The 26,033-nt window shown below is 41.5% G+C and overlaps 1 protein-coding gene across 7 annotated transcripts; it reads right to left on the bottom strand.

Annotated features, from left to right (window-relative positions):
* kif16bb (kinesin family member 16Bb) lies at positions 1 to 25,889 on the bottom strand. Of its 7 annotated transcripts, none has more exons than XM_020087324.2 (20): positions 25,761 to 25,889; positions 25,619 to 25,682; positions 25,415 to 25,504; positions 25,227 to 25,343; positions 23,869 to 23,966; positions 22,101 to 22,216; positions 21,878 to 22,020; positions 21,427 to 21,595; positions 20,373 to 20,501; positions 20,039 to 20,214; positions 19,858 to 19,923; positions 19,717 to 19,776; positions 13,516 to 13,635; positions 13,137 to 13,188; positions 12,896 to 13,033; positions 10,317 to 10,423; positions 8,281 to 8,369; positions 4,750 to 4,926; positions 3,416 to 3,506; positions 1 to 2,717 (listed from the first exon to the last, which is right to left on the bottom strand). In XM_020087324.2, the coding sequence occupies exons 1-20, from the start codon at positions 25,808 to 25,810 to the stop codon at positions 504 to 506; spliced, it is 4,266 nt and encodes a 1,421-aa protein (XP_019942883.2). In that variant the 5' UTR covers positions 25,811 to 25,889; the 3' UTR covers positions 1 to 503. The 7 variants fall into 7 exon arrangements, with proteins under 7 accessions (XP_019942883.2, XP_069394439.1, XP_019942874.2 ...); XM_069538338.1 differs by having other exon boundaries at positions 10,341 to 10,423; positions 25,415 to 25,525; XM_020087315.2 differs by having other exon boundaries at positions 25,415 to 25,525.
* Positions 25,890 to 26,033: the final 144 nt, after the last annotated feature.

Consider the following 26,033-nt stretch of genomic DNA (forward strand, 5'->3'; position numbering starts at 1 on the left):
TGGATTCACCTTCCTTTAATTTTTTACAAACACATTTAAACATATCCATTTCAAAAGAGATGTTTTTGTATAAAATATTTAAAATGTGCAAAAGCCTGACATACAAATGACAAATATGGCACACTTAAAGTAATCATGACAGTGAGATCATTCGGGCTAAAATCATAATAAACAATAATATAATAATACCTCTGTAATAATAATAGATAATAAACCTCTTTGACAGTATAATGGGGAGGTAGCGAGTAAAGAACAAAAACTATGCAAGACAAAATAAATTCAAGTGTTTAAGTTAAGATATTTAAGTACTAAAGCCATGTAGGCTGACATTAAAATGACCAAAACTCTTAGAGAAACAAATCAATGCAGAAACTTCAAAGTAGGTCATAGTTTCCAACAGGGAAGTCGTTCTTTGAACTGTCTGTAGGGATGTACTTTTGCCATTGCACTCTCTGAGTGAGTTTTCAAGCTGGGCTGTTCATTACAGGCTGTTCAGTCCTTGATCAGACATTTGACAAGTGATTAATCAGGCAGGCAGCCTCAGTGGAGCAACTGAAAGTTAATTTCCACACTTCTGCATGCAGAGATGAATTTGAAGCTTGTGCAGGCGGGGTAGCTGCCTTAGTCACGCTGTCAGGGTGACCCCTGCCCCTCACATTTGCTAGGATTACATCCAGCCTGACAGCTCCACGCTTGTCTTCATCATGCACCAGCACGCAGCGCACATCTGAGCGCTGACGAAGAGTTAAGTGGTGGAATAGGGGACGGCAGGGCTGCACGATGACACAGCTTGGAGTCGGGTGAAAGACAGCATCTTCCTGTACCAGACCAAGGTGAGTATCAGTCAGTAAAAGATGGGCAAGGGGCTCAGTGTAGGTACTGGGGCTAATGCACACCCGTACACTGGTGTACAGTAGTAGCTGTATTTCTCCTAGAGGGACAATTTCTTGACCCATGTTAAAATGAAGAAGGTAAACAAGAGCAGCAAGACTCTTCTGGAACTGGCAGCAAACCTTAAATCCAGCGTCCATCAGCAGGTCAGGTACATAAGTCTGCCATTCCAGAGACATCCTCATCAAGTCTCCGTGGAGCAGTGGGTGCTGAGAGACCCTGCTGTCCCCAGGGCAGATGGCATGAAGTATGGCCCAGCATAGCTCTCTGGTCAGCTTGTGGCTGTGAGTATAGACCCCCAGGATGCTCTCTTCTGTAGAGCCCATCAAACGCAGACTCTGGCCTGCTAAGCCTATGTGCACCTGCTTCAGCTGCAACAAGGGGAGGTGATGGAACAAAACCAGGGAACCAGAATCTGTATTCAGGGCATAGAGGCCAGTTTCTGCCAGGATCAGGAGAGCAGGACAAGGCTCAGGTTGGCTGCATTTAGCCACACTGAGCCAAAAGAGAGCTGAAATCTTCTGGCAGGCGATCACTGGTGTGGAAATGAAATTATGTAAAACATTCATCATGTCTAGCAGAGAGAGGGTTTGCAGATTCGAAAGGGTATCAGGAAATATAATCAACCTTTGACTGAACATTTGGACAATCGTTTTGTTCGCCACAGACCTCAAGTTCTCTTTGTCTTCAGATGCAGAGGTAACCTCCAGCTCACTGGTATGTTTCACTGGCAGCAGCTCTGTGATCAGTTTATCTCCTTGGTTTGTATCAGCCATGTTTTGAGGCACATCCTCAATTCTCTCATTCTTTGTCAGGATATCTTTTAGGATTAGCGGTGCATCATCTGGAAATTCTTCTGCCTTGTTTATGGTTTGTGTTGGTGTCAGGACTGTTAGTTGTGTGATGTCAGGGGTAATAGTCTCAGCTGACTCATCAGTCCCAAATTGTTGGATCTCCATCTGAATGTGCTGTATAAGTGGTAGCTCTCTAACTGTGGAAAAAATTTGACTTTCCTTGAATAAAGTGAAGACAAAGCTCCCTTTCACCATTGAGAAGACCTGGCTATCCTTCACCACAGACACAACACCACTGTCCCTGGCCAGAGAGACAACATGGCGGGCCCCAAAGTGCTGAAGTCCCTCTTCCCTGACCTGTTGCAATACAGCCTGAGAGCTCCAAAGGAGACGCCCTGCATCCTGGACCATCCATGAAACTCTGCTGACCAAAGAGCCCAGTCCTGAGTTTTGTGCTGTGGCTGCTGCAGTCTCAGTCGCACACACTCCCGGGATCTCCGCCCAATGTCCAGATTCATCCATCTCTCCACAGCAGAACTGGCCCTCGAAGACTGTTTGCTCGGGTGGATGGCAGGGCGCCTGACTGCTAAGAGGCTTTTTGTCGATTTGAGATTGAGTGCTGGTCTGTGGTAGGACAGACATGGAGCTGCTTCCTGTGCTGCTCTGCAGGTGGGGTGTGCTGCCTAATGAGCTCCCACTAGAGCCAGGTCTCCCCTTGTAGCAGTCAGCCACAACACCTTGGATCTCATTAGCATTCCCCTCTGGCTTCATGCCACATCCATCACCCGGACCCAGGACACTTGTCTGCTGGAGGCTGGCATCCCCTGACCAAACCTCCTCTTCCTTATAAGTTGAAACTCCAGCCCCAGTCTGAGCTTCTCTCCACGGCCTCTCAGACATCAGCTCTGGCCTTGATTTATGACACACCTCCCTCTCCTGGTCATGGCCATCCCTGGTGCTTACCCCACCCTGTAGTGTGTCTCCATCCAACTCAAAACAAGTGTGAGGGACAGGATGTTTTCCAGGTATGGCCTAGTTTACATTGTATAGGTGGATGGGAAAAGGGAGACACAATGAGGGTAAAAAAGTTTAACACCATAATTTCTAAATCTTGTTTGTTTAATGGAATTTTTCTATACAATAATTGAGGTCACTGCTGAGAAGCTTAAATCACTTCTTCAACCAGCTCCCTTTAAAAACATGAGTTTGTTTATGTATTCAATTATTTCTGAATTCACTATATCCATTGTCATGTGCATGCATGAAATGGAGTGAGGAACAAAAAGGTACATGTATAAACAGAGGCATTTCAAAAGTGCTCTGATAGTAATATGCTTTCACAAAATACGTGCCATTTCTTTAAACCCCTACAGGAAAGTATAATAGGTTTAAATGTGTGCATAATAAACAAAACGAACAAGCAAAGGGAAAACGTATTTCATGCCTCATAAAAATGTGTATTAGTCCTGGCTGCAGGGGCGGAGGAGGGAGGTGTTGTAGGTATTGACATTTATTCTGTTTTGCCAAACAACTAGCACTGCAACTAATATAGTATCTTCAAGGAAAACTGTAGAATAGTCTCACTATATGCAAATTGTTTTCCAGCATAATTTATTTCTAAAAACACATAAAAGCTATATTTAATTCCAGGCGTTATTGATTTAATTTCCTTTTCTGTTATATTTATATAAAGGGCTTTTTTTAACTGTATAAAAAATGTGAATACATACTGTAGGTATGAGCTTCTCTGTTGTGGTGGATGTTAGACAGCTACTCTGCACTTTGGGCTCTGCCGTGTCTGCATCCAGCTTATCCATCAGACTGAAACACAGTGAAGAGACAAGAATGAAATAATACATTTCATATTCAGGAATTAAAAACTGCATCTTAATACAAGGAGGCATGTGCACAATACAGTTGTGGTTATATGCTCGCACATTCTGCCAGGCTCTTTGTTTTCAGAAGCCGATTTAATTATTTACTGTGGAGTGACACTGGAGACTTCAAACAGTTTGCCAGCAAAAGACTAGACTGCAACACCCCCCAATCCCTCCTTCACAAAAGCCATCCATTAGATTTGAAAAGCAAACAGTCCAAATGGCTGCATGGGATCAGAGCCACTCTGCTGGCTGTGAAATTAAATAGAATCTGTGCATGTTGATTTGGGGATTTACATACAATGCTCAGCACTCTGGAGGGGGAGCAAAAAATAAATATAAAGCTCAAAATCATTTCTGACAGTAAACTGACATCAAGATGGACACAGTTCAGGTCCTAGTGATGCTTAAAGGGATTTTTGCTGATCCTGAGGATCAGTAGTAAGGATGTCCTGCACCCAGTGACGTACAAGTAAATACAGAAACACTGATCTGGGATTGTCAGCCAAAAGCCTGTGATATACTTGTGTTTAACCACACGTATCCAAAGGCAACCACCTGCATTGTGAAATTTATTGTTCACATATTTGCTTACTATGCGTACCACTGTTCCAATAAAGGGCAGCACACCACAGACCTTAGACTAAAGATTGTAAACGCTCTACTCTATAAACTTTGAATCAGACTGATCTTCAGGATTGGTCACAATCGAGGAGATTAACATTTGGCTAATTTTAAGATCAAGACAGAAAAAGCAACACCCCAACGGAATTGAAGATGGTATGAGAGCACCCTAAATCAGACACATGGACAATTCCGGCATGGTCTCATGGCTTGTCTTCAAAAATCTCTTCCATTTTTGTCCCTGATGATGGGCCCACTGACCCTGTCAAGGACTCGCTACTGTCCCAACCTATATGTTGCATCTTGCGTGTGTCAGGGTAATTTTAGAGGACGTGCACAACCCACACACCAAACAGGCAAAGGATATATGCAAAGCAGCCATCTTGTGCATGCATAAGAGTAGTTAACATCAAGTATTCCCTAAGACGCTGACCAGATTTCCTTGGTACCGTCTTTCTGCTGCATACATCAATCACACAGAGGTTTGCAGTGTTCTTACTGTGGAATGACTGAGGTTCATTAACGTCACCACAGGGAGCACAGTTTGTCTCCCTCTAACTTACCCATTACAAGATTCTTCTATCCCTGCCCCCTTTGTCCTCTTCTCTGCTCTCTGTTGATGTGGAACCCCACTGCTTTCCTCTGGAAGTCTTCTTATGTCCTGGTTACATCTGTTCAGACTTTTTTGGACCTGCTGCAGAGCCACCCCCTGTTGGCTGAGCTCCTCTTCCATCCTCGCCCTAGTCATCGTACATGAACACATGAAGTCCTACAGCATTTCATACCTGTTAAAACATCTAGTACCATCCTTTACAACATTTACAGTTTATTTTATCTGTTTTATGAAACTCTAGCTAAGATATTTGACAGAAGATGACTGATAAAGAAGATCACATCCTTCAGAATTCGATATCTTTGTAAGTTATATATGTCTGACTGCACTAAGACTTGTGGCAGGAGGTGGTAGCTGTCACATGAGTTCCTTGACTGATGAAAGTTAAGCAGTGTTGAAAACGCTATTTTAAGAGATGTAAGTACCGAACAACAGCCTGTTGGCGGTCTGAGAAGCCAAATAGTGAAGTTTTCACTGGCTTCTGGCCAGAGAGCCAGAGATGGAAGATACTGTGAGGGATGTCAGATGAGGGACTCTCTGCGCCAAGGAGGCCATTAAAAGCAGCATGGAACAAATACCAGCTGGTCCACTCTACCTCTGGAAGCTCTTAGAGTCCTGACTTGCCTTGGATCCAGCGGGTCTTATAAACAGTCATGAATTTATACACAATACACGAGCATTGCACCCTGCCATTATAGACAAAAGGTCATTTCATGCCCCTGCTGGGAGTTTTCAACTTAGAAGTTGCCAAACTAAAAGCTAAGGAATTGAGGATAATTTAATGTTTTCCCAAAATGGTTTTCACCAGAAATCAATTGATAAAGTCAAGGGACAATTGTCCATTGACATATTCTGCAAACCAGCATATTAATAAATCCCACACTCAGTGATCCAACTACATTACCTTTCTCTAATACGCAACCTCTAAATTTTGTATTTGTAGATAAAACACCTCATAACTGAGGAGCAAAATCCTCCATTTGACATTGTGAATGTACTTGGAATTATTACAACAGAATGTGGACTTGTTGCAAGGCCGGGTGAGAAATCCTGCATTCGGCTGACATAAATGCACCTGGACATAACATACATATAGATGTAATCTTAGATAAATAAAATATGAAGTGGTCTCATGCCCTAAGTTCAGGTCAGACTTTTAGTCAATGCAGTTAGCCTCTCTGCGTCAAAACTCTCAAGTCATAAACTTTGTGGTCCAGCTGATGTAGCCGATAATGGGTAGGTTGCTTTTGTTGCTAAGGAGCGGCCCCTCAAGCTGCTGCAGGTCACCGATATATTGTGTCACTCCCACAGCTGAACGGATATTCACAGCTAAACAGATATTCACAGCTAAACGGATATTCACAGCTGAATGGATATTCACATCTTCCATTTTTATTCAATTTGTTCCCATTTACTACTGAGTGCTATTTCCATGATGATGGGTAAACCATAAGATCAATTATGCCCTTGCTGCAAGGGACGTGAAGAACAAGCTGAACAAGGGTGAAATACATATCTACACCCCCACTGTCTAACACGAGTTACTGAAAAGATGATGGTGCAAAGTAAGAGGCTAAAAATCAGATATCAGTTGAATGGCACAATTAATTACCCTCTGCCTAGAAGGTTATGTTGTCTCTTTGTGTGTTTATCTGAAAGCATGATGATGATAAAACTACTGGATGGATTACCATGACACTTGGTGGAAAACCTGCCCTTGGTGCGGATCTGGATCAGGGGGTGGATCCAGGTTTTTTTTCCCCCACTTTCTTTAACAGTGTGAGATGGGGCCTTTCTGAGATATTCACTAATTTCCCAGGGAATCGTTCATTGATTTTGATGGGAAAAAAACAACATTTAGGGGACAGATAAGTGTGTAAAATGTGGAGATTGCAGATTGATTGAATTTAAGGGGATTGTTGGGCCTTGGCAGAGGTAAACATTTAAATAAAGCTAATTTTGCAGTGTGCTAAGCATATTCACCTCTGGATATGTTACTGTATGTTTTGTAAACTGACAGTCTTGCTACTGATCTGCCATTAATGCCGACAGACTTGAGTCAAACTCAGTCTTTGTCAGACGCTGACTCCCTCGGACATCCCTTCTCCATCTTTCACCTTTACCACTTAGGACGACAAATAGTAGTATTGTATTAATCCTCTACACAAACCCCTGGATTTACAATTTAATATTTGAACAAATGTCAGGGTTGCAGATATCGCACTTAAAGCAGTGTGAACTACCAGACCGAAAGCACTGCTTTTCTAAGGGATACAGTACTGTGAAGGGAAATTACAGGTGAGACAGCTCCACATGATGTAAAACATCAGGTTCTTCCTTTCATTAGAGACGATAGGTGTGTCTCAAATTACTCACCACTTCTTCAGTGGATGGTGAATCACTAGGGAGTCAATTGGATTTTGGGCAGTGATTCAATGAACACTAGGACACTAACAAATCAATGACCTGTCACACAGTTCCAAGGCAGTGGCAGAGAATAAAGATGTCACATTAGCATATGGCTCGCACAGTGTGGCTATAGTGCCTTTTACTTTATCCAGATAGTACATTTTTATAAATGTAAATGAGTAGACAACACAGGTGCAAGCTGGTGAAGTAGTGTTATCTCTTTTAGTCCATTCATTATAAGTGTTGTACAACTGATCTAAATAATCTCATTCAGCAAAATAAATGCTGTTTTTTTAGCAGGATTACGCAAAAACTGTTGGGCTGATTTCTATGAAATTTTGTGGCAGGGTGCCGCATGACCCTTGGAGGAGCCCAGTTAATTTTGGAGCCTAACTCTAAAACCTTTTTTCACTTTCTTTGACATGGCGAGATAGGCCTGGTCAGAGGTATGCACTCTCCATACTCCTTTCTAGTTGTATCTGTAGATGCAATGTCTGCCTGTTGTGGCAGGCCTTTCTCCTTACAGAGTGGGCTACAAGTTTCCATATTTGTGAATAACTGCTGTTGTGACAAATAATCTCAACTCAAAATTCAACTAACTAGATTTTACAGAGCTTTCAACAGTGTTATGACTTGCAGTCAACAGGCACAGTTGTAAACCTCATGATGTGAAATGTAACATCGCACACTACATTGCCTCTCTTCCAATCAGTGCTTATTTTTTACAAAGCATAGTGGAAATTTTCCATGGAGCTGAACTTCAGGTGCACCGCAGCGATTTTGGAAATGGGACATGGGGCAGTTTACTACCTACTCAACTAGAGGCCATTTGGGGACATTAAAGGAGAAATGCTTGCTGTGATTTCCACTGGCTCAGCATTTAACAGTTCAGAATGGCTTTTTGCATGTTCGCACCTCTCCACACAGAAATGCTGCTGTGATTTATGGCTTTGATTTGATCAACACAGCCGATAAACGCTGCTCAATAGGCAGGCGTATTATGGAGATTGGGGTGGAGGGAGTTCAGATGTACTTGAGTCACAGAGTGCACACATGTCTATGTAAGTCTCACCCTGGTTTCTGCAGCATCACGTTGGACAGATTCTCAGTAGATTTGGACATGTCAGTCAGGGACAGGCTGAAGGGAGATAGCATCCCGCTCTGCAGACAACAAAATAAGACAGCACTGTGAAATGAAAGTCTGAAGGATGTTTCAGTAATGAGTGACAGCTGCCTATGGTAGATTTCTAATTACAATGGTTTAATTATAGTTCATTCTGTATGTCATCTGTATTCATGACAGTTTTTCACAGAACATAAGAGGCGACACTGAAGGACTTAAACGAGATTTGGAGAATTATCAAAATCTCATATCTGGAACAATCAAAGTCTTTACAGAAAATGAGGATCAGCAGCATGAAACTATTATATGTCCCTAAAATGAAAGGGTCATTCATGCTGGCTGGCAGGAGAGCAGCAGTAACACACTCTGGTCCATTCTGGTGGAGTTTTTAAAGTCTTTGAAAAGAGTATCTCTGAAATACAAGAGGAATGTCATAGAATTTGATGCTATTGAAATAAACTTTTAATAGTCACTTTTCAGAAACCATTGTAGTCTGGGTGTTCTAGCACATATTCAGAATGAGCCAAGGTGGAAGTGTCTCATTTGGAATTGATGTTAAAAATTAACAGCAAAGACTCTACTCAGAATCACAGCAGGGCCTGGATGTATGTACTTCACTCCGCTGTTACAGCCATCTTTAATAATGCAGAGCAGGAAGCTGCAGAAAACCAGAAGTACAGTTATAAAAATGATGTGTGAATCCATTTTACAACATAAAATGTTATGAAGCAGAGGAGGAAATGTCCTTTCTATAGTTTGTCTATTCACTAAGCAGGTCCTTTTCTTTCACATGCTGAAATAATTTATATTTATCTCACTGAAAATGTATATGAGACCAGGACTTAATTTGAAAATACAAAGAGTCGTGTCCTGTGTGTCAGCATATCATATTCACTTCACGTTAGGTTATCCAAAACTTTTTTCCCCAACAACTTTCTCTCTGCTATAGAACTACAAGGAGTGAAGCACCCTTGGCCACAGTATTTGTATGCACAGTGTATCTCAGTAATAGAAGCTCAGAAAGACGCTCGGTCAAAATGCCTAGCTCTGTGTGTATTAACAGCTGTATTTTTACATTTTCTACCATCAATCTTTGTGTATTTTTCTTGTGTCCTTTACAAATTCCATAACTGGTATTTGTCAGTAAATCTGGCATTTTCCTTCAAGTCAAATGTTTTCTTACAGATACTCATCACTTATCACACTTTAACTGTTAACAGTCAGCTTCTATTGCAAAAGCTGGGATTTTTCTGTGATCCATATCAAAACAATCCAAACTACATCTGTTACTTGATGCTATAGAATATGAATAATACTTTTTATAGGCACTGTATAAGAAGTTTAGACTGTTCATTATCGAGATGCATGTTAAATGCATTTCTCCATATGTCAAGACAGGAAAATGAATCTTATGTAAAACGGCACTAAACTTGCAATTTTAAGCATTTTTTTACAAATTGGAAATGATTTAATTAATTTTTGTCACCACACACACTTGAGTTTTTGTTCTTACACCCACTCAGGCTTGGAAACTCAAATTTCAAGACGGCTTATTGGAGAGAAACACTGGTTGTGGTTTCTTTGGGAGGGAGTATGCATTCACACAATGGATCTTTAAAAACACATAAAAGTGAATGAGAGCCAGGAGGGAGCTGCAGCAAGATGGATGAAAAGCTTCTGGTTTTGAAAGCCGCTGCACCTGGCCTTCTCTCTGAGGTCGAACACTGTACAACAATGTGGAGAGACTGTTCATGATGTGCTGGTCTGCTGCTTTTTTGTGAGCCAGTTAATCAGTGTTTCATGCTCAACAGGCAAAAAACAAGCCGTAGCAGCAGAGAGCGGGCAGTGATTCCTATTTTCAAGTATGAACCAGAGCACTGTTTGCTAAAGGAAGCAGGTATTACAGTTGGAATCAAAGTGTGTGATGCTGACTTGCTTGTACAGAATTAAGAACAGATAATGTAGCTGTGGCTGAAAGACACTACCTCAGTGTGAAGGTCTGTCTGTACCTGGCGTCTCTCTCTTAGCTGGGCAGCTTCTGTTGGGTGGTTAAACCTTAGTATGGTTCCACTTCCAAGCTGTATGATGCTACCTGGAGCAAGAGATAAAAGCATGAAAAAAACCTTGCTATTTAGTATAAAAGCTGCGACAACTACTGAATTATGCATCACACAGCGGGCATAGGCACCTGAGCAGTGAAGCAAGTGGAGCAACTGCATCCCCATTATTCAATTAAGGGGAGCAGAGTTGTGGCTTTGCTGTGCAGACTACTTTGTGTAAGTTTCAGTTCTAGTAAGTCAGGCTGTGGTTATAATTATTTTTAAATTCCAGGACGCATCGCTCCGTGTAATGATTTCTCTTTTCATCCAGCCGCCCTGTGCTGTGCTTTCATTATCACGATTATTCTCTCATTCTCTCAAACAGGGTAAATGAGAGGCATACATTTAATCTAAGGGCTGGTTTCACAGTGCGTTCTAGTCCTCGACTAAAATGGTCCTTGAAGTCTTGAGGAGCAAAAGTCACCTATTAAAGGATGCGCATCAAAGTAGTCCTTGGTGGTGTGATAATATACTGTAGGTTAAAGGGATTTGCTTTTGAAGTTCTGATTATTTGTTCCTGGATAACATTACAACCACAGCAGCTAGTGGGGCTATGAGAAAAGCTACAACTTGAGTGTGTGTGAGATAAACAGACAGCACTGGAATCATATAGTTGTGAGCCCATTTCACTCATTCGGGTTATTGTAATTTATTGCAACTGTTAAGACTTTGAAGATACATTGTGAATATTAAGATTAGCAACCTTCATTGTTTTATTATCCAAACAATATTCTTGTGTTTTGTTAGGCTATTTCATTTATTCAATTTTAAAGATGACTTTGTAGCCTGCAACCAGCTACATAAGGTGTTCATAAATATAATATCAAATATGTAATAGCCATTCTTCCAATAATAACTTTCTAACTTATCCACCGTTGATGATGCATTGTTGGCTTTAGTTTTTGTCAGTGAAGTGAGACAAAGATAAAAGAGCATAATGTGGGACATTGGTACAAGACAGAACATCCAGACAGACCTGTTATACAGATAGATATATAGAGACAACTGGCTTATTTTAATGTTAAATGCTGACATTTATCTCATTGGATGGGGAGCAGGAAGAAAGATAGAAAGGTTAAAAAGATATAACATTTTATTTGGACCTGTCATAATTTAGAAGGCAGATGGAGTGGGGAGGTCGAAGTTGGCATTCTTGGTTTTCAGAGAACCCTCAATTTACGTAATCTGGCCTAGTACAGGTAGCTGCTTAACCGGCATCAACGACTGTGAGAGCATCTGCCAAAGGTAAAATGTGACACGTTTCAAGATGGATGCAAGGGACAGTAAAGGGACAGAGTTTACCAGGAAACCTTTGTGGGTGTGGCACAGTGTTTTTAATGCATACAGAGGTGTGGAGCAAAATGCTTTGGCCATGGGATTGTTCCCGTCATTGTGGGATTGCACCAAACTGTCCCTTCACTGAACCGGTGCAAACTTAACAAATAGCACTTAAGTTCTACAATATCCTCCACTGCTGAGATAAAGTGAATGAATTGCTGAGGAACCCAATCTCCAGTGAGATTGGCGGTGACCTGGACCAGAGGGATGATTTTCCCCAGAGAAAATGGTCCAAGGAAACTTTAGATATCTTGTAAAGCTATAGAACTGAAGTAATATTAGGTTTCATATATCAGACTCCCGTTCATACTGCCATATCCACAGATTTTCCCGAGGTCTCGTCTTCATTCTCCACCCCCTCTCTCACCACAGCAAATACTAATCTTGCTGCTACTAATGACTTCTGACGAGTGACAAAGCACCTGAGAAGGAAGTCTGTGATGGATTCCAGCTGCTTTTGGACTGAAAATTACTATCATTTGTTCAAGAAAATGGCTTCAGATGCAGCCATTTCTGAAGGGGATATTGGATAAATTGAAATGGTTATAAAGAGACTCGCGTAGCCAGGCTCCGCTCTGCCTGGCTCTGTGTGCAGTTTTTATCTTTGGAAAGCAAAGCAGCGTGGATGAGGAGGCAGTAAGAAGTGAAAGCTCCCAGCCCTGGTAAGCAGGGTCGGCTCAAGGGGGCAGGAGTTTCAGCTCGGCTTGGCTCTGTCCTTTGAAAGGTTAATGATCTGGCCCACTTCAAACCTGTCGGCCCTATCAACTCCATCTGCCAATTAAATGGAGGGCCTGGGGCTTTGTCTAGAGCTTTGTCTGGGGCCTCTCACCCTTCAAAATGTTTAGTAAGAGAAATGGCATCTGCCCTGTGGAGGGCTGTGTTCACAATCCACTCATGTCCTGAGAGCGCTGCCGTGGGGGAGCCAGGGACATAAAGTGGATTTCATTTGCAGATGTGATGCAGTGATCTCATATAACTGCATTCTGAATGGATGGAAGCGTTATTGCCTCCCACTGACGAAATAATTGTGAATAAGAGGGAGAGAAATCTTCATTATTGCAGATATGACTCCCCCCTACGTTCATTAAAGAATATCAAAAGCATATAATCTTTGCAGAAATGCTTACCCTGAGTGAGCTGGCGGGGACCGGTGACCACAGAGCCATTGACTGAACACAGTGCACCATCCTGAGGGATCAGAGTCACAGACCCAGCACGGTTTTCGAGCACACAGTGTTCACTGAGGAGCCCGGGCCCATGAAGTACTGCAAAGCAATTAAATATGAAAGCATACAAAGAAATGCTGCCAATTATGAGCCCAGTGGAATACACAGTAGCTGGGGAGATATCATAGTAACCTTGACTCACCAATATCCTGACTGCATGATGCTTTGTCACTCCCGATCAGGGTTATCCCTTCCTGCAGTGAAGATTCAAAGGTCATAACCTAACCCTAACCCAGTTGACAAAGTTAGTTGAACTTTGGTTGATTTCTGAGAAAAGTACTGATAACTAGAATGGCCCTCAGACTGTATACCACCACCAACAACCAACAGTCTGCTTATGAAACGTCATTTAATTTTTATTTGGATCTCCAAAATGCACACACCCGTAAATATAACTCCCCAAAATGTTGGTTCAGTAGTTTTTGCGTTATCCTACTAACAGAGAAACAAATGCTGATGAAAACAAAACTCCTTGGTAGAGGTAAACATGTGAATTATATAAGTGCAAATGTTGCATTTACTTTCAAATAATAGAGGATGATACCAGTGCTGAGTAGATCTTTTTCGATGCCGATTAGATGAGGCTGCTGGCAGTCCAGGACCAATCCACTCCCCTGTTTCCTCAGAGCCACAGCCTCCGCCTAAAGGACACATGAGAATATACAGTTCGTGGGTTAAAAAAAATACTTACAATAGACTGTAGTTGAAATGGCACACAATAAAAAACAAAAATGCTGACAGACACTTAATGGCAACCAGCAGAAAACTGAATTCTTTATGACTGCTCTTCCTTCCCTGAAGGCCACATAGAATAGTGGCATTCCAACCATGTGTCTCCATGAAGCAGCAGAGTGGCTAACGGCTAGAGAGACACCATAAATCATTCAGATTATCGTGATGAGAGTCAAACTGTACATTGTGTTCAGCGAGTGAAACAGAAGCAGTGCCACCACCCACACACACACACAGGTGGGTTATATACCATGCGCCATTGCCTTTATTGATACATAGCTATCAACGTTGTATGTTGCTATTAAAACACTCCCAGACTTGTGAAGTGCGTCAGCTTCCAAGAATATGAACAAACTTTAGGGAATTCTGTCATTCACAATGTGACTGAGTGTGTGAATTCATGGGCCTTATATGTGCACAGCTTAAACATACAGCTAACGAGCCTTTTTCCACATATATAGTGTATGCTAGTATTAGCTGAGGAGAGTTAATAACCAGAAAAATGTATAATCGTAATCTGTTTTCATAAGAGCATTTTTATGGCACAAAAAATAGCATGTGTTTCATGCATGCAAATGATAAAAAAAAAACACTGAAATATCATCAAAACGCATTTTAATGCACAAATATTCTTAAAATATGACATTTTCCACCAATAAAGGGACCTCTGCCATCCTGTTTGAGAATATCGCTGCAGAGGTTTGCGCAGGCACACGAAAATTTGTGCATAACTTTTCGTAAGATGTCTTATGAACTGTTTCGTGAGACTACATTGCTCTGGCCAGCCATCTAGTAAAAAGTCAGCAGGAAGTCTGAGTGAGCTCATGTGGGAATACAGCAGGAGATTCTCTGCAAGTTTCACTGCAGAGTGAGTGGGCATGTTTCTACCACACGACAGACGCAAAGATAAATAAACAAGAAAACAAACTTCTCAGGATAAAAAACTGGTGCCGTACACGTAGAAGACACCAACGCTAACGTCAAGAGAACTTTTAGTGAGAAGAGCCGACACTAGCGTTGATGTGTCGCAAACTAACATGATTTCTGCAGCGAAATTAATGTTACGTCCTGCCACTGCCTGCTGCGGCACCCCTCACCCAAACGCTCTGGAGATTTGTGTTGTGAATGCGTGTGAGCAGAGAATCTCAAGTTGTTCATTGTGTGAAAGGCAAACTCCGGAGAAAGTCCAGACCCAATTGTGCAGACATTCTCCAGAGTTCATGTCTGGAAACAGTTAAATCCAAACTTAAAATTCTGACAGAAATTAATGTTTGCATTCTGCTTGTACAGAAACCCCTACTAAATATGTATTCAACTGTGTCACAGCAATGCCACAGAAATGCGATAAGTAAAGAAATTTATTTAATCTTTGAAAGCAATTTCTAAAGCACAGGACAGTCACATTTAAACCTCTGATCTGCTCCATAAACTGCTTCACTGCCTCCAACAATTGTTGCTGAGGAAATATAAAGCATGAGTCACACCACCTTTCAGCACGTGTGTCCGTCTGGAGGTGATATTGATTCAACTTTGTGTAAAATGTCATTTTAGTATTATTTCCTTCCAGACTAAAAAGGTATGAGTTAAGCTTTTATAAGGCCAGACAGACTGCAGATGGAATGGTTCTGGGTTTTTTTTGCAGTAAGTCTCAAATTATTTAACAACAAATAAAACACTAAGCCTGGGATGACCTGCAAAGTTAAAAAAGACACACTGAATCAAGCCATGAAGAGAAACCCAACTCCCAAGGCAAGTGTTAAAGGCTGGTAACCTCTTCCTCCTCTGGCACCAGCTGAGGTTCCCTAACCCAGAGTCTACTCGAGTATGAGAGGCACTATCAGAAGTATTCTTCTGCTAAACTGGTGGACTAATACCTCACATTGCCATGGATTATCTTAAGTACCTCCCCATGAGGCAGAGCAGAAAATGTCATACATGGAGGCTTCACAACCACCACGCTGCATAAACTAGTCTATTTCAACCTCCTCCAGCTCAGTTTCATATTGGACTGGAGTGAGAGATGTGTCCAACAGCAGCAGCACCTCGCTCACTGCGAGATGGGAGAAATTCTTTTTTTTTCTAATGAAGGAGGAGAGGCATCGACCCCAGCCCCTGTACTTAATTAAAAGGGATTCTTCACAGACTTCATTAGAGGTGAGGAGCAGCCGGGCAGATAATGCACTGTGTCACTTTCCTCAGACACCAGGAAAAGATGAGATCCTCTTATTTTCTCCTCATACTCACTCACACACATACCAAAGAAAGTTGAACGTCACCACACCCACACAGTTAGTCATTCAGTCTGTGTGTGTGTGAGATGAGAACAAAAAAAAAATCTGCGTGCAGATTGAGGCAGCTGGTGGACATACTGTAATTAACTGCGGCCTAGACCGGCAGCCAAGCTCATAGCATTTAGGCTTCCATTAAAAGCCATCATCTGTGGTTGGGCAGAATTTTTAATGGGTTTTTCGGCGCTCTTTGACAGCACAGGTTCCCGACTTGGTTAATATGCATTTCAAAACACTGCCATACAAGGCCAGCCATTGATTCTTTCCCCAACTGCCCACCAGCCTCATCCTCATCAAGTAGAGCAACTTACCAACAGAAAAGATGAGCCGGTACTGAATTCAGAACAAGAGGAAAAAGTTCAGCATGTGAATTGCTCTGTTACATTTAAAGGTTAATATCCTTGAAAGAGCTGCATTTAAATCCCAGACTGGTACTCTTTAGAAAAAGTGGGAGGTTGAGTGAATAATGCATAAAGAGGTGAAAGGGAATTACATGGCCAGTTTTCAGGCTTTTGTTTGTAATGATTGGTTATATTCTGTATTCCGCTATGTTAATTTCCATTTCTTATTCTGCATTTTGTTATTTGTACATGGGCTGCATGTAAAAACAGCCTCGATAAGGTTGTTGTTCTGGTATTCTAGTATGAATGTGTTGTGTAATCAGCTTGATATACTGTATGCTGCAGCCATCAGACTTTTTGTCATTTTGCACGGGTGGACAATATATCCAGAAATTCCAAATATTTCTACAACTAGTGTCGATTTGTAAAAAATGCATAATCAACACTGCTGAGTATTAACTCATTTTCCAAAATTTTACGAAGAAAATTGATTGAATCCGTTTTGGAGCCAAGATTTTCTGTTATGTGAATAATCAAAGGGAACCTGCTGATAAGGACATGTAGAAGTCCTAACATCTTATACAGACTGATTACGTTGTAACTGCTGACATTGACATTAAACAGAACAAGCCTCAGAGCATTCAGACTTATTCAACTTATGTTGTGCCTTTGTGCTGATTGTACCGTGTTTGGGAAATACAAAGACGGCCAGGATCAAAGAAACACTGTGGCTCATTTTATCTTAGTTTCTCCGTGCATGGTTTGTTGAAGGGAGAAAAGCAACTCCACACATGAACGCACACATCTTGCTGTCTGTATATAAATATATATATACAAACCTACACACACACTATATATATATATATATTTATATAAATACCCCTGCAGGAGAACATTTCACTTTACCCTCTTCTTGCCTTATTTTGTTTTCCTCAATCTGTTTCCGCCTCTGACTGGTAAGAGGCTGCTCTGGAATCCATCTCATATTAATTACTTTCTCTTCCCCACATGCCCTGTAACCAATCTGGGAAGCTGACGATGAATAACTTTGCATTCTCAATCTGCTTTGAATACAGAATTCAGAATTCTGTTTACACCGCTCTTGGTCAGCTCGTCTTCGTAGTTGTCTCTTTACAGCCCAAGCAGAAAATTTCATCTCGCTCTCAGCAAAAGAGTCAAATGAATAAAACACAAAATATATAGCGACGAAGAGTTGGAAAAGACTGCTCTCAATTTAAAAAGCATGTGCTGGAGATGGAGAACATGCAATATGGATAACATTGTAAGAATGATTCCTTATGAAAAAACTTTGGATGGTATTTGTTTAAAGAAAAGAATTTTGAAATGGCCAACTTCAAACTGGGGCTGGATGTGCATCTCTGTACTGAACCGAGTAAAAACACCACCTCTATTGTCTCTGCAGATTTTCCAAGCAGGAATCCCACTTATCATTTTTCTCCCGGCCCGAATGCAAATGCACATGAAGACAAATGTCAAATCCATAAAGTCATTCATCAAACACTTCAGTTTCGGCAACACCAGTGTGCCTGCCGGTCACCAGTACAGTGACCCTTTTGCCTGGGTGCCACGTCGTATCCTGCATCATATCAGATGGGCACAGATCTAAATCAGACCTATTTTCAGCTCTGCCAGTAGAGATGGACGATGCCTCTGAGCGTAAAGTCATCACCGGTTGACCATGCAAACAGATTTACAATACAGGGACTTTAATTAATATGCCAGACAGTCAGAAACAAAAGTGCCATATGTCAATAATCAAGACCTCTTAATTAGGAACAGTGACAGCTGCTAATGAGTTCCAATACACTGTCATGAATAAAGGGCTGTCGAGCCACTAAATGTCACCTAACCACCATACACAGTAGAATGTTAATTGCCCACCATGCACATATATAACCAACATTCATGTATAGAGTATTTAAAATTCGTACACGTCGTCCTCCTAAACGTATAGCTTCATAAAAGCAATCTGCCTTCTATTACTCATCTCCTGACCTACAGGATCACTACTGACTGCTACAAGCCAGGAATACACAAATCTATTCAGAGTCATCTCTCAAAGGCCACATCAACACAATACTTTAAACCCATGCAAATACTCAGAGAGAGAGAATGCACTGCTCGCATGTATGATAGAGACAAGAAGTAACTCCGTGCTCGTCATGACTGGCACGCTTCACAGCTCAATGCATAATGCAACGGGCTACTTGGCTGAACACGATGAGCCCCAAACAGATGACATTTGGTGTTATTTGGGAGGTTGGGCACAAATTCAACAGAGGAAAAGTGTTCAGTGTAAACTCTGGGGTGTGAATGCTGCCACTCTGTCCTGGCCTCAGAGAAACCATTGTGTTGTAGGAGAAGGTACACCTGTTTTCTTTCCCTTCGTCCCTCTCCCCAAACACTGTCACACACTAACTTCAGCATCGTTACGCAAACAGGGCTTTTGAATGCATTTTAAATCTAAATGGATGGAAAATTAAATTAAATGCCAGGTTGATTCTACTCTCATTACCATTTCCAGTCCATGAAGTGGCAGCAGCTGTTAACAAGACCTGCAGTGACACCAGCTGGTAGGATGTCCTTACTACAAGCAGCAATCTGATAAAATTGCTGCTTGGATCATACTGGTCAGTTGATTTTTAGTGTTAAAATGAATGAAACCTTTACAGTCTTTGCACTCAGTGGGCTTTTAGTTTCTGTATTTCTTTAAATATCCTTCTATATTAAGCTTCAAACAGCATCATTTCACATCATTCTTTACCAAATTCAACTTTGCATGTTGGATTTTAAAAGTTAATGACATATTGCTAAATGTAAAATGGTGACATAGAAAACAATATAGGAAACAAAACCTATAACAGGTACACAAACTATTGTGGCTGTTTCAAAGAAGAAAACTCATGATATCAAACTACAGGGTTTTACTGAAGTATGTGGTTGAACATTGAATACTATTTGATTAAATTAAAAGAAATTACCACTGGATCATTATCCACTACTTCATGTCCAAAAATTAAAAGATACAGCCTCTCAAGTTAATCCAACTCATCTTAAATTGGCTCCAGAATATTTACACAAAAGCTAATGTGGCCTTTGTCAGAATAACTGGTAAATCAGCTCCTATTGCTGGTGTGGATGAGGCCACAGGCACATGCTGGGCTTAGTTATTCATGTAAGGGATAAGGAAACCATGACAGATGGCGCAATTAAATGAATAACAAAAAATGTGGTCAACTGTGGTTGATCTTTCAATGTTAAACCAAATCAAAATCACAGATTGTGCAGCCACTGTACCTTTGTCTGGTTAGTTAAATATATGAAATAATAATTGTTGTACCTGCAGGATACTGTGAGTCTCATTCCATTTGCTGGTCCATTCCTTGGTCAGTACAAGAACCTAGAGGATCAACAGGTGCATTATTTACAGAGTAAGACACCAACACACCTCTGTGCTCCATCCACACAGAGTATGACTCACCTTTGCCTCATTATGATGCAGCTCCTCTTCTACTAGCACAGAAGGAGACAGCTCCCCACGGGAGACCTGGAGTAGTGAAAGACAATCCAACCGACAATATAACCTTTGAATAAAAGACCGTCAACATATATAGTTTTGTGTACTTGTTGGCCTTTTAGGTGAGTTTGAACATATGCAGGACCTGATTGGCTTCTTCCAGCAGCCTTTGGAGCCTGGCTACCTCTGCCTGCAGCTCTCTGATAACCTTCACACTGCCGTCTTCATTCACTGTGGGGGAGTTCACTATGTTTTTGGCTCGACTGGCGTAGCGCAAAGTGCTCAGGGTCTCCCCATAGTTCACATCAGCAGGAGAAATGGCTGCCATTGCAGGTCACCAGGGAGAAATATGCACATATTGATTACAAGAGGTAGGAGGACGTATAGCGAAAACAAAAAAAGGTTTATGTGGTAACAAAAACGTCACCTTATTTTCTTCAAGAACAGATAAGAGTAAAAAGATGATGAACAGCACATACTTGCAATCATGGTAGTCATAGAGTTTCCACCCAGGCTGTCTTTAAGAAGCCATGTCAGCACAGAGTCTCTGTACGGAATGAAGATCTGCTTCTTCTTTTTTGTCATCTGTCCTCCCACACTAAGGTCAGCTGTGGAGTCACACAGAACGAAAACACTACCTCAGAAAAACTCCCTGAAATAAATGAAATCTTTCATCCAGTTCTCTAAATCCATGGTGGGAGAGGAAGTGTCACGAATAAATTGTAATCCGAAAAAAGTGTTATTGGTTTGCACTAAGACTTTGAGCTTGTTAAGATCCTGAATAAAATTCAATACAGAGTATTGTTATTTTTTCCAATCAGAGCAAAATTTGTTTTCCTTCAAATGATGAAAAACCAAATTGGATTTGAACCAAATATCAGATTGCAAAAGCATAAAATCACGGTTTTGAGATATAAACTCCGGACAATGTCCGGGCAATAGGGTCTGGACATTCTCTGGACTTTGCTTTTCACATGTGAAGAATGCAGCAGGAGATAGTCTGGGTTAGATGCATTCACAACAAAAAGAATATCTCATTCAGGTGAGGAATGGCGTCTGGATAGAGCATGCAGGAGGCAATTCACAATTCATGCATCTCACTGTAGAAATCACATGTCTCTCTTTACTGCACATCCAGCACTGGTATTGGCCCTTATAACCAAAAGCTCTCAAATCTCGTTGTTTTTCCAAGTTGAAATCTTCTTCAATATTTTCTACTTGTATGGCGCCTCTTTTTTTTCTGAGATATTTTTCTTGTTTTTGGTTCTTTTCTTTTAAGTTTTTTTTACACCCACTAACTCACAGTGAATTCTGCTAAGCAATTCTCTGGAGTTTTTACTACGGGGCTAGTAGGAAAAACCCCAGAAGAAGTTCTGAGAAACTGACTTGGACATTTGTGCTCTCACTTACAGCTTTTCCGCATTAATTTCAGGAGAATGCCCCGAATTCAGTGCAGGTCGGAAAGCAGCTTCACTGATTTCAGTAATAGATTAAGACGGGGTGTTGTGTCAGGAAGTGTCAACAGCCATTTACCCAAAGCTGAGATGACGCTGCCCAGGGTGACCAGGGATTTGTTGATGTTGGCACCTTCCTTCAGCCGGGTGCCTGTGGTGCATGTGGCATCAGCTCTCTCACTGCCTGCCAAGTCGACCAGGTGGATCTTACTCAACGTCTCACGTGGCAACTCCAATTCTAACCATGCCTGTGTCAGGAAAAACTATTTATTCAGCAACCATAGTTTAGTTCAGAGTAAGGCAACTTCACAGAGGAATACTTAAGCAGCCGCATCACAACAAAAAGTGATGCTTAAATATTAAAAAAGAGAAATACTTTGAAGATGAAGACATGTTGAAAATGATCACGTCACAAAATGGATACTTGAGGCTAATTAGAGCTCAGGAGAAAATGGCCTTTACTAACAGTGGACCAGCCCAACTCAAACATGACATGGCAGATTGGAGAACTTCTGAACACTGCAGCTCACCTGAGTGAAGCTGATGGTTAAGATGGCGTGGGAGCGGCTACTGAGGTCATTCATGCCTGTGCTGGCTGTGGTGCGGTTGGCGTTGCCGAGAGTGATCAGGTTCTCCATGTCACAGTGGTTGTGCATCAAGTGCTTGGACAGATCTACACACAAGTTGTAGTTTCCTGTATGAGATCATATGCAGCTCAGCTAAGGTGGTTGTGTAATATAACTTAATACTTACTCTGAACATAGGGGCCATCTCTGGGGTGCTCTCTCACTTTCAGGCTTCCACCATCTGTAGGTGTAGCTCTCTTCTTGAGGAGGTCCTGCACACGTTCATTATAGATCTCTAAGTAGCTGGTGCCGAGACAGAAACACAGATGCAAAAATCTGATCCAAGATTGTACCAAAGCCAAAAAAGAACAAATGAATAAAGGGTCACCGGGTGAAAACAAAACAATTTGCTTACTATGAAAATAGATGCAGCGGGTTTACAGCCAATATTTTGCTTGCATTGTTCTGTTTGCGCTGGCTTTGAATAAATAAACAGCAGAGCACCTCAATCGATACTATGGTGGGTGCGTGCACTAAGCAAAAGGACTAATCTGAGGAGCTGATTTGAAAATAATGCAAAGCATGAAGTAATTAGGCTTTAGGAGTGTGTGACAATAATGAAATGGCAGGAACCATATCCTGTGGATGTAGCCATGCAGGTCGTTTTCTGGCAGTGTTGACAACTCAGACTGGTTGCGATATTAGATGGTTTCTAAATGACTAGAGGCATAGCTGCCATTATTGCAATCTTTAAACTGGGGGGGGGGGGGTTAATTAAGATAGTGACTTATGATTCTTCTATCATAATCTTCATTAGAGAAAACAAAATGTATGATGAGGTTTAACGGTGGTGGAATGAAATGGTACAAAGACAAAAGACAGTAGAAGGTTTCAGAAGAAAGCAAAACTAAAGTACTCATTTTCATTCCTGTGAGTATTGGAGCCATGACCTTGGGACATTATCGGGAAATGAGTAATTAAGTAATGAAGGAAACTACACTCTATGAAACCATAATCTATGTTGGGTGCATCGGGAATGTTAAAGAGATTTTTAATAATTATCATAACCTGTCTACCTGATTCAAACAGTGGATTTCTCTGCCGTTTCCTTTAACTCCAACATAATTTGCCTGATGACAACACGTGTACAATCTATTTGGAGGCTGATGCGTGAGCCACACTTCTGCTGGGTACACTGAATCATAAAAAAATTGGAATTTAACTGTGTTACTTGTGAAACTTGCCATCCCTCACTCATTTTCAAGCTATTCAACATGTTCTGACACGAGGCCTGGCAGATAAAAACTCAATTCTGGAGTTGAATTAAATTCCAATAATGTGCCAGCAGCACAGATGAAACCAAATGGCTCAATAATGTTTTCACAGAAGCTTGACAAGATTCAAATTCTCAATTTTTATCTGTGAACAATAATCATTTAAGAGCGGAACTGAGACATGAAAGAGATATTATAATGAGACTGTACCATCGTAGATTTTGATAGTAATCGATCCTTAATGTTTTTCTGCCTTTGAAAAGGGCTGTGTTACAGTTATGTTGTAACAAAAAACAGAAGAACGCACTAACAGCAAACTGCCTTATCATTGTTGTTTCGGACTGAAAGGCTAATCACTGTCAGATAAAGGAAGTAGAAAGAAGGGTGTGCTTGTTTATTCCACATGTGCACTATTTTGGTTAGTCACATAGCCTTTGGTTGCACTTATGAAATGTACTGTAGACTTCTGCTTGTTTCCTGCATAGTTTTGCAACATTGCCTTCTGGCAGTTTTTCACAAACCTCCACCATGCTGATGAGGCATCATCTCTACGGTACAACACTGACAAGTAAAATAATCCCCTCACATTTGTCGTTAACATAAATGTTTTGAGTTTAAATTTGTTTATGCTGTAAAGACAAAGATTGCAGAAAGATTGCTGTGTGTGCGGTTGTCTCTTACCTGACCTCAGTACGGAACGACACAGCATCACCCTGGCTTCTATGAGATATTTCCTGGAACAAGCCTTCGCAGATACGTGGGATTAAACCTTCATCTCCCTGACACATCAAAAAGCAGAAAATGTTGCAATTAGAACTTTTATCACGATAGTGTTACAAATACTGTACTTTTACATGACAATTTAATTTTGCTCCCATTATGTTCTCTTAATTTGAGAGTTTCTGCGAGGCTGTGACCACTACTCAGCACATGTAAAGACCACTGAACAACACAAACAACCGCTCATCTGATATGGAATTACTGAAGCATAAAAGCAATTCCACTCGGAGCTGCACGCCCTCTTGTTTTAATTACAAAGTAACAGATAGTGAGCATTAAGAGGCATATATAATTATCTGTGATGTTGACAGCAGCGCCGCTGATGACCTTGAACAAGCCTCCTGGTAGACAAGCACCAAACCTCATTGGGTAATGTGAGATTTCCATGGCTGTGCAAGGTGAGGAGAGAAAAGCTATGGATTGCTGCCCTCATCACATTTTCTGATTAGAGGGGAGAAAACATTGAGATAAATGTCGAGAAGGGGAGGGACGTGTGATGAGGCTCCCATTAGCTTTGATGCTCCCTGGTGTTTGAAGGGTTTTAACTTTAAAACCACAGTTGACATTCAAGATGGAAAACAGAACAGCAGAAAGAGCGTTTACAGCTCGACCAAGGCCCAACAGTCCACTAAAATCAATCAAGTCGCTCCACATTTCTCCCACTCATAAGCTGTGTCTCATTTCAGGGTCCGTCCCAGGCCCAGCCAACAAATGTGCCTTTCCATCCTGGAGAAATTAAGTCAGGTGGATCCTTCCTGGCTCAACCTATCCCAGGATTCACTGCCCTTCAGCGACGGCACGCCTGATGCTTACCCAATCCATGAAGACCGCTTTGTTAGCCAGCTAGACCACGTCCTCCAAAGGATGCAGCCCCTGAATTGAGACACTGCTATGATATCAGTTCCATTAATGTCCCTGATTTTTTTAAATCAAGATAACTGTGAAAGTGTTGAATTTTGCAATTTTACAGAAAGTGAAAAGAAAAGGCCCTGAATCTGCCCTCTGGTCCAGATCCACACAAAAATGTAGTGAATTCGTCCCTGATCCAAACTGCATCCTTCCAACAGGTTTCTTGGAAATTGAGTAGATTTCGTGATCCTGCTTACAAACAATCAAATGAACCAGACAACAAATGGACAAGGGTGACAACATAACCTCCTTGGCAGAGGCAATAACCCAATAATGCTCATAAGATGTCTACAGGGGAAGTTGCCACTTTAACAAACTAGTGCTGAGAAAGCAGACAGTGTCTTACTTACCATGTGACCCATCATGGTGTAAGATTTTCCTGAGCCTGTTTGGCCATAGGCAAACATACAGGAGTTCAAACCTTCAAATGCAGCTTTCAGCACATCAGAGCCCAAGTCATGAAAAATCTGAAGCAGCAGAGGAAGGAGTTAGTAAAAACTACCAGGTAAAAACACAGGAGAAGAATCAGGTTAGATACCTTCTCCTGGGAAGCAAATACGAGGCTGTCTCTGTCAGTGGAATCATATGAGAAGTCAAAAGAAAAGGCCTTTCCTCTGTCCCTCAGTCCCTGTTGTGGAATAGGCAAAGGCTGGAATTTGAAAATATTTATAACAATGAATACAAATTCTCACCAACAACTGACCAGAATGAATTCTTTTATTTTCACTCAGTGGTAAAATACCTTGTGGATAGATGTGGTGCCCCCGTTCACATGAACTATCACCTTCGAGGACAACTGCTTCTCTCTGTGGAAACGTGTCGTTAATGAGCGTTCAGCCTGAAAACTTGGACAAAACAAATACAAGCAGCCATCGTGTCTGTACCTTTTGTTCAGTGGACGGACTCGGACAGCTACTCTCACTGAAGCCATCATGGATCACACACACACACACACACGTCTCCTGACAGCCTGCAGCGTCTCTCTGAAAACACACACCTGCCGCGTGTGTCCGCGTGAGCGTCAGCGCGTCTATTGACCACACCTGCGGCCTTTCCTCACTTCCTGCATGTGCAGATTTAAATACAGTTCTTTAATGTTTCACACTTTTCTTATTTTCTTATTTTTGTGTCTCATATGATGATATTCTACACGAGTC

This window comes from Paralichthys olivaceus, chromosome 14, assembly GCF_024713975.1.
Source record: "Paralichthys olivaceus isolate ysfri-2021 chromosome 14, ASM2471397v2, whole genome shotgun sequence".
In the NCBI taxonomy this organism is placed as follows: Eukaryota; Metazoa; Chordata; class Actinopteri; order Pleuronectiformes; family Paralichthyidae; genus Paralichthys; species Paralichthys olivaceus.

Excerpts from the sequence above, each read along its gene's own strand:
- kif16bb (XM_020087315.2), bottom strand. The coding sequence starts at position 25,810 with ATGATGGCTTCAGTGAGAGTAGCTGTCCGAGTCCGTCCACTGAACAAA. Across the intron at positions 10,424-12,895 it reads TCCCCGCCAGCTCACTCAGG|GTAGCATCATACAGCTTGGA; the intron begins GTAAGCATTTCT and ends CTCTTGCTCCAG. Across the intron at positions 8,370-10,316 it reads AGACAGACCTTCACACTGAG|AGCGGGATGCTATCTCCCTT; the intron begins GTAGTGTCTTTC and ends TGTTGTCTGCAG.